The 12,567-nt window shown below is 42.5% G+C and overlaps 1 protein-coding gene across 1 annotated transcript in view; it reads right to left on the reverse strand.

Annotated features, from left to right (window-relative positions):
* The window catches only part of dve (SATB1_N and homeodomain domain-containing protein dve), a 42,507-nt gene extending 34,596 nt beyond the window's left edge, over positions 1-7,911 (reverse strand). The window contains exon 1 of the mRNA XM_043414245.1: positions 6,723-7,911. Within this exon, the coding sequence (XP_043270180.1) occupies positions 6,723-6,797 (75 nt within the window). The 5' untranslated portion in view covers positions 6,798-7,911. The remainder of the gene's footprint in view (positions 1-6,722) is intronic.
* Positions 7,912-12,567: the final 4,656 nt, after the last annotated feature.

Consider the following 12,567-nt stretch of genomic DNA (forward strand, 5'->3'; position numbering starts at 1 on the left):
CTGCTCGGCGGAGTTTGAAAGAGGGCGAGCAATGAGCGTGTATATATGATCAAATGAGAAGGAGTAAGAGAGAAATAAAGGGAGAGAGAGAGAGGGAAAAAACAAAGAAGGAGCGAGCTAAGACATAAGTGCGGACTTAGATTTATGTATGAGTGAACTTAACACTAACGGCTAAGCCGTGTCCGCGGTGTCAACTAGGGTCAACTGGGCCCAGAATGCGACAATCCCTTCTACTTCGTGTACCAGAAGTGCGAATGCTAACACACTACATGCATCGTCCTCATGATTAATAACGGACTGGTAATAATATACTCCAATCACGTATAATCTAAAACGTGTTTAAATATGGGCTGCATGAATTTTGGAAATGTATAAATACGTTTTGTAACTAGAATTATTAAAATCATGATTCGGTTGCGTTCGATCTGCATCGAAAAAACACATCCAATTCTCATAATTTTTTAATACATTGGGACCAAAAACACTTTGCGTTTCGTGTGTAATTCTAGAGCCTTGTTTAATTACGATCAAATAATTTCGGTGTGACGCTACTGCGTTTTTTCTCTCCTTTTGTTCAGGTCTCTGCTTCCCTTTGAGATGGATCGTATAAAAAGTTGAATGAATACATTCGAGTGATGCGTCGACATGAAAAATATTGTTATCTTCAATTCCAATAATGTTTCCGCTGCATCCCTGTCAGATTCGATAGATAATTCAAACCCTAACGGTCCACAGGCCTTTCGCTGGCTCCAAATGAATTTCGCTTCACTCATATTGTCATCTGAATATATCATTTATATACATGTAATTCTTATTACACACCTATATATTGAGGTTGGGATCGGTCAGAGCACGCCAAGGCGATTGCCTTCCACGTTTTTTTCGCTTGCCAAGACTGTACCAAAGAGAGGCTTATAACGTGGGATGAGAGGTCCAAGAAGGCGCGCGGGCTACTGTTTCGGGAGCTGTGCTCTGCCTCTGGAGGTATGCAGGGGCAAAAAACACGTCAGACCGCTGAAGAGTCCAGAGGGCCCCGAGGGAACTCGACGAGAGATAGAGTGCGCGATGGAGTTGAGGAAGCGAAAGGGAGTAAAAAAGGGGTTTGAGAAAGATGAACGCGAGAAAAAGAACGAGAGGGCAGAGAGAGAGGGGCGATCGAGCTCGGTCTTTGTCGAACGCAGGCCCCTTCGTCGTTTCTTTCTCATCCGCCCTCCCGAGTTTCTTTCTTCCTCTATCTTATCCCGTGTCCAGTCCCGCAGAGCATCACAAAATGAGATCGAGCGGACTTCGAGAGGAAGAGAGAGAGAGAGAGAGCGAAAGAGTGTGTGAGAAAGTACGAAAACTGAAGGGAAAGATGAGGCGAAGGAAAAGAGGACGAGAGGGAAGATAGAGGCAGCAACGCAGATGGATAAAGATAGAGGATATTCTCTCGTTGAATCCTGGCATTCCATGACTGCGTTGCTTATATACGCGAAAAAGAGAACGAGAGGAGCCAGAACCCCGAACCAGGAGCAGAAACGTACCAGAATGTTCAACGTGTATCTATGTGCACGTTACGTTGTACACGTACACGCACACGGGCACACTACTTGGGAAAGAGAAGAGCAGAAGAAGGACGGTTAGCAAGGGACGACGTTGCCCAACACAAGGGACGAGAACGTGGTCGTATTAAAACACACACCGCCACAAATGCAGAAGCACCAAGCCGCCTCAGCATCGATACCGTGTACGTAAGAAGGGGCAACAGGTGGATGGGGTTATCCAGCTTATCCGGCTATAACGCCCGAAGTGATACGAGCGAGGAAACACCGGGTATACCATGCTGCCACGCCGTACTTCTCTCGGTCTAGTAACGCTGCTTTTACAAACTTTTCCGGTTACTATAAATCATCTTATCGATTGTATTTTTTTAAAATAAGCATTTTTTATTGCACGTTTAACGAACAGCTGTTCTGCCTTTTTATTGAGAAAATCATCAGTGAGATTTTATTTATTCTTCCCGTTTGAACAATCTTGAACTTTCTGTGCTCAAACGAATATACAAATGTTTGACCTGATTTTTGTAGAGTAGAGTTGAAAAGGGGTTATGAGCGGTGGTAAATTCTCCATAAAAATGGTAACCGGTTCGGCATGTGCGATACGCACGGCGAGATGAAAGAACGAATCAAGGTCGATCGATCTAGAAAAATTCGGTTGGGAGATCTGCAACCGTCTGCGTTGAGGTCATCAAATAGCTTACGTAAGATTAAACGAAGACCAAGGATTTATAGTTATATGTATGCTGACGAGCCTCTCGCGAACTCTTTTATGTCCCATAAGCACATACGTATATTGCTGTCTGTAATATTTGGCAATTGAATGACCGTTTCTGTTGCTTATCATTACGTCAGACAAATTCAGAACAAACTTGACATTTAATTGATCAATTTTTCTCCCGATCTAAGCGTGCATCGAATCGTCAATTTGTGAGACAGAAATACCAACCGCATTTAACATCACAGGACTTTTAGTGCTTTTTTATGTTCGTGTTTTCTTCCAACAAGCAGATACGAATTTCGTAAGATACTGAGAAAAATATGTGTGCGACAGTTGAAGATGACGAACGAAGCAAAACTTTGTTCGGAGCTCCATTTTCAGTTTCATTTTTCAACCCATGAGCTCAGCTTTGAAGTATAGTAAAATGTACAGGTTATTTTAAACAGCAATACAAATAAATTGAAAATAAAAACGAGCAGTTTTGAGCGAGCATGAAATTTTATTTTATATCTCGGAAATTCGACGAACAATCGGGATAAAAATTGAGGTTAGTTTATATATTCATGAGTTTAAAACAGCGTGTATGGTATATTACAAATGCACAGGTTTGACGTACAGGCCGGATAGATGGATAACAATTATTCCGAACTCGGTTGGGGTGGTCAAACAGCGTGACCGTGCGTATGCCTACAACCGTCGTCCGTGTCTTCGCATCGACGTCGCCGGCGTCATCGTCATCTTCGCAGTCATCGTTTTCGAATTTGTCAACTCTAGGAGTCTCGATCTGCCACTATAATAAAGCGAAGATTTGAAAAATTCACCGAACGCGATGTTTTTTCACGCTCATCGAGCCACTGGTTTTTTTTTAGATCTTTCAGTACCTCGAGAAATAGCTAAGCAACGCCAAAAAGGTTTTCGGCTTTATCCCGGAAGCCATCGGAATAAATCGAACGCTATTCTTCCGGCTCCAAACGATTTTCTCGAAGGATAGTTGAAATTTTGTAACCTGCTGCTTCCATAATGTTTATTCATTGGTATCATAAGAAAACTCGATGCAGGATTAAGTAATTTATGATTGATGACTCCTTTCTTGGCAACTTGCTCAATTACTCCGCGCAAGTATACATTTTCTCCTAAACTATTATTCGTAATGCATACCACGAAGAAAAAAAAGAAATTGTGAAAAAATGTTTGCTCTTGAAAAAAATGGTCCTCGAGCCCGTTCTCGATACTTCCGGTTGAATGACCGGTGTCTTGACTCTTTTTTTGATTGTTCGATCGGTTTGTCAGCCAGCAGATCCGAAGCGAGATGACGGATGATGGGCGAGCGAAAAGAAGAAACGAAGGTGAGACACGAGGGAACGAAATCGTCAAGTCCGTCTTTCCCTCCCTCTTTCTTTCTCTTCTTTCGTTTTGCCGATCTCACCAGGGCATTATTGCTTCGAATGGAGAATGAAATGCAACACACCGATACACGTGCACATTGACACGTATAAGAAAATAAAAAGGAAAGTTTGAGACCCCGAGAGGGTTTTGTGTGTGGACGTGTACACGTGATATGGTTGATGGTTTCTGTTCGTCCGCGATTGCGTTTGCTCGCTTTAACCAGCTCGCTCGGACCACCGCGCTCCCTTCTCTCTCGTTCTTTCTCGCTCTTTCTCCTCTTTCGGGCTCTTGTGTTATACGTCCGTTGAAAAAACGCGGCGGGCGTCGCGTCGATTCTCGTGGTCGTCGTCACAGGAAGAAGGCAGGGGCACATCCGTATCGTGGTCAGAATCCGTGACCCCCCACGTACACGTATATGGAAAAATGCACACACTCACCTATTCCTCACCGACGACCAACAATCGCGAAAGAGCCAACCACACGCTCACGCCCACGCGTGGAAATAAGTGACGGGAGGGTACCAGGAAAATATTTGCAACCAACAGAATATTGGCTGTTCACTAATTTATCCATACGCGAGTCGAGCTGGAACAATTTCGAGCAGAATCAACAACTTTCCGAGGCAAGACTGGGTCCATGGAATTTCGGATTTTTGTCATGTTTTCGTCATTCCTCGAAAAGTCCAAATTACTTTTTAAAAAAATGGACGCGCTCTGCGCCTGGTTGAAAAATAGGAATAATTTTAAAAAGAAAATAAAATATTTTAACCGTGTTTTCTTGCTCTCCTTAGAGAGCGCAAAATGTCCAATCGTGAAATTATTGCTCGCTCTTGAGATGAAAAAACGAGGCTAAAGAATTTAAAAAATTCGGCCGAATAGCGGTTGATATTTACGAGGTTAAATGTTGCAGCCGTAATTTCGTTTGACGTACATCAATTCCGTTGAATTAATCAATATCTAAAGCTCACCTTTTACTTTCCAGGTAGCCCGCGTTCACATTCATATCTGTTTTTCATCCTATTTCCATATCTGCCGTCCTCTTTGCTATCACAGCCTTTTTCTACTTTCCCTTTCTACTTTTTTCGGTCATTCTTCGTACGTGGAAACACCCGCGGTTTTTTAATCAAGGATTATCCCACGCGTTTCTTTTTGGGTGTGTATGGAGCGCCGCATGCTCCCATCTAGTGCGCGTACGTGTGCAGGTACATGCGTGAGTGTGTTTATTCGTAAGCACGGCTTTGGGTTTCAATATGCGCATTTTCAAAACGTTTCGACGCGGATTTGCCAATCCCTCACGTTGCGATTCGGTCGATGCCCAGATTCTCATATATACATGCATATATTTCATTCGCAGAAAACTGAATACACCGAAGGATTAGAAAACTTTTTTTAAAAACACGCAAAAAACTCATACAATAATCTTTTTTTTATTTTCAACACGAGCGTATGCAGGGCGAGAGGGGCTTGCGAATATTCTCAGCTAATCCTTCACCGCCGCGCATTGTGCATTTTTGCTTTCGTTCGTTCCACGTTTCAAAACAATAACTCATTTTTAACATTCATTGCAAACCAAGAATAATATTTTCACCATAAAAATCATTTCATCGGATCTCGCTCTTTCCAACTCAATATATATTTCAAAGTAAAACATTTTCGTGACACCGTCACGAAAAAACCGGAAGTAAATGGAAAAATACAAAAAATTAAATAAGATCACTGAATATTTGTTGGTGCATCATTATTTCTGGTAGTTACGGATAAAATCAACGAGTCAGTTGGGCAAAGACTTGGAAATTCATGGTTCCGTGTTGAGCTCCGAAGAGGGGGGGGGGGGGGGGGGGGTGCACAAACCGAGAGGGGTGCTGGCCAATTGGCCGTGTAATGCTACCGGGCTAAAAAGGGGCTTGAAATTCTCTCTGTATATCCGTCTTCCTCTCTCTCTCTCTCTCTCTTGCTCCCTCCGTGGCTTTTCTCCCGCATACACACGTTGGTAATTCAGCGTTTAATTCTAAAACCCTGCATGAATTTCTTCTCTTCCTCTCTCAAATAAACACACCCCTCTAACCGAAAATTTCACCTCGTCGTAGCGATTCAGCTCCGATGTATAGATATGTTCATGTGCTTGCTCTCAGTGGATTATTGTACGAGGGGATGTCACGATTATGGTCGTTGGCCCCGTGAACTTCATTCAACCTGCTGCTGCCCGTCGGTAATAAGTGCATATACACATAAAGCTATTTTTTCTTCCATAAAAATAAAATTTCTCACAACATTTTCATACTTTAACGACAATAATCACTTTACCAAAATTGAAATTTTATTTGATCTTTGGAAAAATGAAAAATGAACTGTCTTATCGATCACTCATCGTGGCGTGAAAATTATTGTATGAAATGTAGCTCTATCGTTTTTTTTAAATTCATAACGATGCAAACCAACCAAGGCATTGCACTTTTTCCTCGATGCATAATACGACTTGTTTTCTGTTATGAAACAAGCGAATCTCGTCGGAAAGCTTTTTTCGATACGCTAGTAATCTCCCTCCGCGATGTGGGGAAACTCTTAGAATATTTTCTTCGGAAGAACGAAGCGTAAGAAAAATAATTGCTTCTGTGTCGATAGAAAAAAAAGCGAGTCGGTAATTAATTAATCTTTCGACATTGGGCCTCGCTAGGCGCAGCGTAAAAAGACGCGGCGAAGGGGTGCCAGTGGATGAAGCGTGAAACGAAGAAATGTATGATACGCGAAGTGTATATAACTTTCGTGACGAAGGAAATTTCAGCCCCGAGTTAACTGTCTTCGGACTTTTATCTCAGTCCTATAAACGTGTCAGACGTAAATGATTTTACGCGGGGGCGTAGACACAACTGTGCCTCGTTCTCGCTTTCAAGAGATTTCTTCATTTTCCATTTTTCAATTATTTCAATTCTCCTTTTCAGCTGAATGAAAATTCAGAGAATATCGAAAAGAATGATGACGAAAACTTCGGAAAAACAAGCGGAGCGAATGTTTTGTTTCGTGAAATCGAGCTTCCCAAGGACAAAGCAATGCAATAATAATGAACGAATATTAATAAATTACCTGAACCTGATCAGTTTTGGTGTTGGCAGCCACCCATGCTTCGGCAAAAGTCTCCATTGCGCTCTGAAAATCCATACCCCCCTCCTGAGGCCGAGGACCCAGCTCAATTACTGCCCGTTGACTCGATGACCAGCACCGCCATAGCTTTTTCTGTGTTTTTTGCAGTTTAAATTCCTTCGATGAAATATTCAAATCACATCACACAGCTTCTGAAACGCACTGGATATCGTTCACGTTCATGGTACACGGATTTTGACCGAAGCATTTAATCATAAGTATCATTAATCGCGAAAGAGTGATTTATTGATTAATAGCTAATTATTCGTAGCCGAAATTCATGCTGGATATTTAAATATTCATAATGAAATGTTGAGCCTGCCGATAGAGCAAGTTTCCTAATGTTTCATTCGCCTTGGATAATTGATCGGCGTAATCGGATGATCGAATGTCCAACAAAATTCGGAGTTTCGCTGATTAATTGGCGGGAGAATGATAGAAATGGCCTGCTAATCGGTTCGCGCATCCCCTCGTGACTTTTCCTCGTGCACCAATTCAATAATCCCACGTACATCGCGAGTGTCCTTTTTCTCGTAACCTTCACCTCCTTTTATCACTAATTTCATCACTTTTCAATGGTTTAGTCGACCAATAAAATGCTCCGATGTACTTTTATAACGAAGCGAAATGTAGAGTCACGTTCCCGGACGCACGTGAATGAAGTTTCGTATGACATTCACTAAAATTCTTGATACAGAACAGTTTTTCACCGTTCTCGTTTCTCGGATCCTTCTCATTCCAATGGTCATCGTATTATACATACGTGGATATGTACACAATCAATGTTGAGGGAACATTTATAAAATAGATCGCACCAAATACCGGGTGAATCGAATCTAACGAAATTTGATTAAACTCCAATCTCATTTCCATAATTTCATCAATGTTGACTCCGATACAGTGTTATCTGGGTTCGAGCCTATTTCCTCAAATCTTTCACAAATAAGAAAAAAGCGCGGAGTCAATAAATCGATGAGTTTTTATTTAGCGACCTTGTTCCTCATAAGCGTGGATAAATTGGAGCGATTATCATGAAGCACATTGAGAAGACGAAATGAAATGTAAATTCGTTAGTAACACGTGGAGCACGATACGCAGACGGCGGCGCTCGGCCCGCGACTGTGTGTGCTCGAGCGTCGCGGCGCTCGTTCTGCCCCTCCGGCCGCCCTACCACGGCTATCCACTGTCAATCCCCCACCACCGTATTTTGCGCGGGCCTCTCCTGTGACGCTGAAACATCCTCGCGTCCACTGGCTTCACCCTCGAGCTTCTTTATCATCCCCTTCAGCTCTCCCGAGAAGAGCCCCGATTTCTTCTCATCCCTTGCGTCGCACTCTCGCAGCATCCTAACTCAAGATCACTCTAGCCACTCCGTGTGCCTCTTTGCAGTTTCTTCTCCTCCGAAGAAGACTCTCGCATTTGACCGTTTTATTGAACGCTTGCGAATAATTCCACACGCATCCGAACACTCGGATTATACTTTGAACGAAAAGTATACGAAAAATATGAAAATCGAAAGACACAGTGAGAGAAAAAGCAATCGTGACTATTTCTTTCTCCCTGGTAAAAGTAACGCCCGAAAGGGTGAGCATCCAAGTCACCCTGCCTGCAAGCGCCGGACCATATCAGGCATTCCACAGCTTCGCTCCAAGCTCTGTCCTGCCACCGCCCGCACAATCTTCTCATCGCGGATTCTCCCTCCCTCTTTTGAGACTCGACATTCAAGCCTTGTCGCTTTCCCCTCCGGTTGCGACGCTGACCCATAGCGCAGAGCTCTCTTCCACCTCGCCCACCCCCTCTCGATTCTCGCGAAGCTCAGACCTGTGGGAGATGGAAAAGCAACGAGGGTGTGTCCTCCACTCGACGAGATAAGGCGCAGAGGGACCTAACCGCGATGAGAAAAGGTGGAGCCGGAGATGAGGCAGAATGTTGCACCTGTGCAGTCGTTCCGCGCTTACGATGCTCATGCTAGGTTGGATCCTCCGTATATACGAGAGCTTAGAAGCCTTGGGAATTCGTATGAAATCCTCCTAATGGCCCTCATCCTTTTTCGAAAAATTATTATTATTATTATTATATCGATCGAAATAAATGAGGAAGATTCAAATTTCCTAGAATTACTATTCATTCTTCCATCATTTATATGAGGACAAAGAGTTTGTTAAATATCACAGACATAAGAGGAAAATAGTTACAAAATTACTCGTCTATTAAGGAGTTTCGGTACAGTCGATACAATGTTGTCATGCTAAGGGCGGGATGTTCCAACTTCTAGGTAAGCCTATCTGACAGTTAAAGGTCTACAAGTCAATGCTTTTACTCGCCAGATAAGCTACCTAGAAGTTGGAACAACCGGCCCTAAGCCATGTTGAGAAGATTAAAAAATTCAAAAAGTTCAGAATTTCATAAAATTTGGTGAACATATATTCTTTAGTACCAAATTCGACAATACATAGATTTTTTTAGATTTTTTTTCTGCACTGTTATCGAGTAATTGAACTCGAAAGATCACGTGTATAAACATAGCGTTTCAATGTATATAAGTACACATTCCGGGCAGAAGAACTTTCCTTTAACCTTTAGAGGACCGGCATTTGAGAGTTGAAATCGCCATTGAAAAGTGCTCAAATTAGTGTCTAATATCGAAAAAATTGAGTTTTTGCACGTTACATTATCACCAAGTTTTATCAATTTCTTAACATTTTTTAACAGGTATCGAAACTCCTTATTAACTTGACAGATTATCATTCATTTGTGTTATCGGAGAAATGCTTTTCCCGCTGTCAAAAATCGTCATTTTAACGTTAAGTTACAATAAGCGTAACGATTTTTAAATAAATTTTCAACTACTGTGTTCTATTGTAAATATAGTAAAAAAATTATCGATTATTGGACCTTTTTCGCGCCATTCTTTCATCCGTCAAATCGAATCTCCAACGGGAGCTTATAACTCGTCGTTGTTTTACGACGTTTTCCGATCATTTCTCGACCGCAATGATCCGGAGCGTCTGCACTATCCTTTCCCTAGAATTTTCTTACGCTTTAAGCATTCCCGATTTCAAAGATTTTCGAATATCAAACTCGTTGCTACTTACGAAATTGTTTATCGCGATCATGCAGATCGATTGAATGAGTCGATCTACATGATCTCGAATCTCTACTTGGAAACACCAAAGAAAGTTATTCGCTCTGATTTTCTGTCAGTAATCCGTACGCAGCATCAAACTCGAGGCTCAATCTATAGTTTGCATCGATGGTGGGTTGAAGCAGATCGGTTCGATCGGTCTTCGACCACGATGATGATGACGATTGTCGTAGTTTAACCGCGAGTCACATTCGATGTTATTTTCTTGCAGAAATCTGGGAAATTAATACTAAAACAAAAAAGGAAGTTTGTTACTACATAATTATTATGCAATTACGGTTATTTCAGGGTTTCGGTCTAATGAAAACATTCGCGAAACTCGGAAATTCACAACTCATTCGCGGTTCGTACGCACGTGTGATTTATTTGTTCAGACAACCCCAAAGTCCCGAGAGATTTGCCTCTGAACTCTCTCTCATAACGTTACACGGTGATAGAACAGAAGAAGCAAAGTATAAGACGTACCCGACGGATACAGGGTTTCACACTCGAGCAATCCGATCGCATACACGTCACTTGTCGTCGATCTGAACGAATCAGTCGTTGGAAGCCAATCTTTGCCATCACACCAGGTGTGTTGGCAAAGAGATTTTCTCAGGTTTTCCCTTTGACATTACTGTTCAAACGCGATTCGAATTTATCAATGAAAGACATTCGATTTATTGAACAAAAATTTTCGCTAACAATGAAAAAACTTTTAGATTAGCACTCAATTTTTACAAGCGATGTGAGCTTTTTCGACAAAAAAACTTCCATAACAAAAGAATGTGTGTTTTTTTACTACCGATTGAGTAGTATTTGGAAAAGTTATTTGCAACTAACCTAACTGAATCGATGATTATTGATGTCCAATGAGAAATATTTCGGATTTCAGAAATTTCATATTTTTGGAGTTTCACAAGCATTAAACGATTCGGGTTTCACGAGCGGAGGTCATCCGGGGGTGAGCTTTTCTCCAGACTGTTAGCAAACGCTCTCCCACTCAAATGCCTACGATCCTCTTTCGTATCCCTCCCAGAAAGCGTGCAATGATCCTCAGGAGGTCGGAGAGGAGAACATGACCGCCAAAGGTGGGGGTGGTAGGGGATCTCGGTGGACGAAGATGGCACAAAGTAACGATTGCATCCGAGCCGGCTGGGCAATGCAACACGGAGAAAGACCGGAGTGGGGCAGGTGAGAAAGCCTCCTCCTCGAGAAGGGGTCGTTTCCTCTCTTCCTCCCTCTCACTACCCCACTTCCTTCGCTTTCCGGAGCAGAGGCACCGCGAAAGGGGCACACAACGGGGATTTTCCATGCAATCTGTGTGTAAAGCTCGCCAAAGAAGTTGAAGCTTCATGTAGGGCTACATTATCGTGCCTTTGGCTCTGGGGAAACGAGCAAGAGAGGAAAGCAGAGAGAGAGAGTGCATTTGAGTGTTTTCGTGAAAAAGGCAGGACGAGTTGTTCCGGAGTTTGCGCAAGCACGTCCGATATACCGGAACGTATACGATTTCCTCTATGTAAAATGAAAGCTTCGTATGGGTTTTAAAAATCCGTTTGCTTCGATAAAATCTATGTTTGAAAAATCCCAAAAAAATAATCAATTGAAATAAATAAATTGGTCATGACAGAATTCTGATTTCTGAAAATGTGTGCCAAGCGTGTCGCGTTGAAACAGTGTACTGAAACAGGACCAAAATAAAAATGCTGGATTCGATCGGTCCATTCAGAAGGTAGTTCGTTGATGTCGGTTGTTTCGTATTATCGTTAATATTATCAGCAGTCACAGTCAATTCGAGATTGAATTTCCTATACAAATGCACTGAAACACGTACGAGTCATATTTTATAGACATTTTGCAACAAGATTCTGAAGAGCAAAGTGGAGAAAGAGGAGAATAGACTGGGGCTGGATGAGAAGAGGATGAAGATAACGGTAGGAGAGAAAAGCGATGAGGGAGTGAGACGAAAGTTGAGCTAGAGAGGGAAACTGAGAGTATCACGAAGCTTCCCGGGGCGTGCCGTTAAGGCGTTTCCAATTTGAGCTTGCAGGCGGAGCTTTCCCGGAACGCCTTCGACCCTTTTTTTTCTACAACCAAAGCTCTTATATTTTCCGAAAGACGATGGTTGACGGAAAGAGGAACATTTTTTTCATCCTTTCATCCCTAGCTCGAGCTCTCCCATCCTTTTACTGCAACGCTCGTTTTTTTCTTAGCCTCACTCCTTTCCTTTTCTTACTCTGTGCTTTTTTCCACAGCTTCTCGCAGCTTGGCATCGTCAATATTCATTTTTATTGCTGTACGATCGTTTTTATGAATTCCTCGAGTTCTCGATGTCATACAAAATTATAATTCGCTCGTTATTTCTTCACTGGAGGGTCTCCTAATCGTTGCATCCTAAAAAATATTCGACTTAGAAAATTCGACAAGTTCGATAACCCGCGGAATTTACCACGAAGATTCGAGGACCTGCAATTCTATTAACTCATTTTTTCTCTCTCCCTTCGTATCCTTCTCTTCATCCTCGATCACCCCTCTCAGTGGCTCTTCGCCCAGGTGGTTATGCTCGTTTAAACGCAAGCTCCAACGGAATCCTTCCCGCCCATCCTTGCCTGCCTCCCAACCTCTGAAGGAGGCCAACGAATAGCGATGGTGGGAGACGTCTCT

This window comes from Venturia canescens, chromosome 3 (assembly GCF_019457755.1).
Source record: "Venturia canescens isolate UGA chromosome 3, ASM1945775v1, whole genome shotgun sequence".
NCBI lineage: Eukaryota > Metazoa > Arthropoda > Insecta > Hymenoptera > Ichneumonidae > Venturia > Venturia canescens.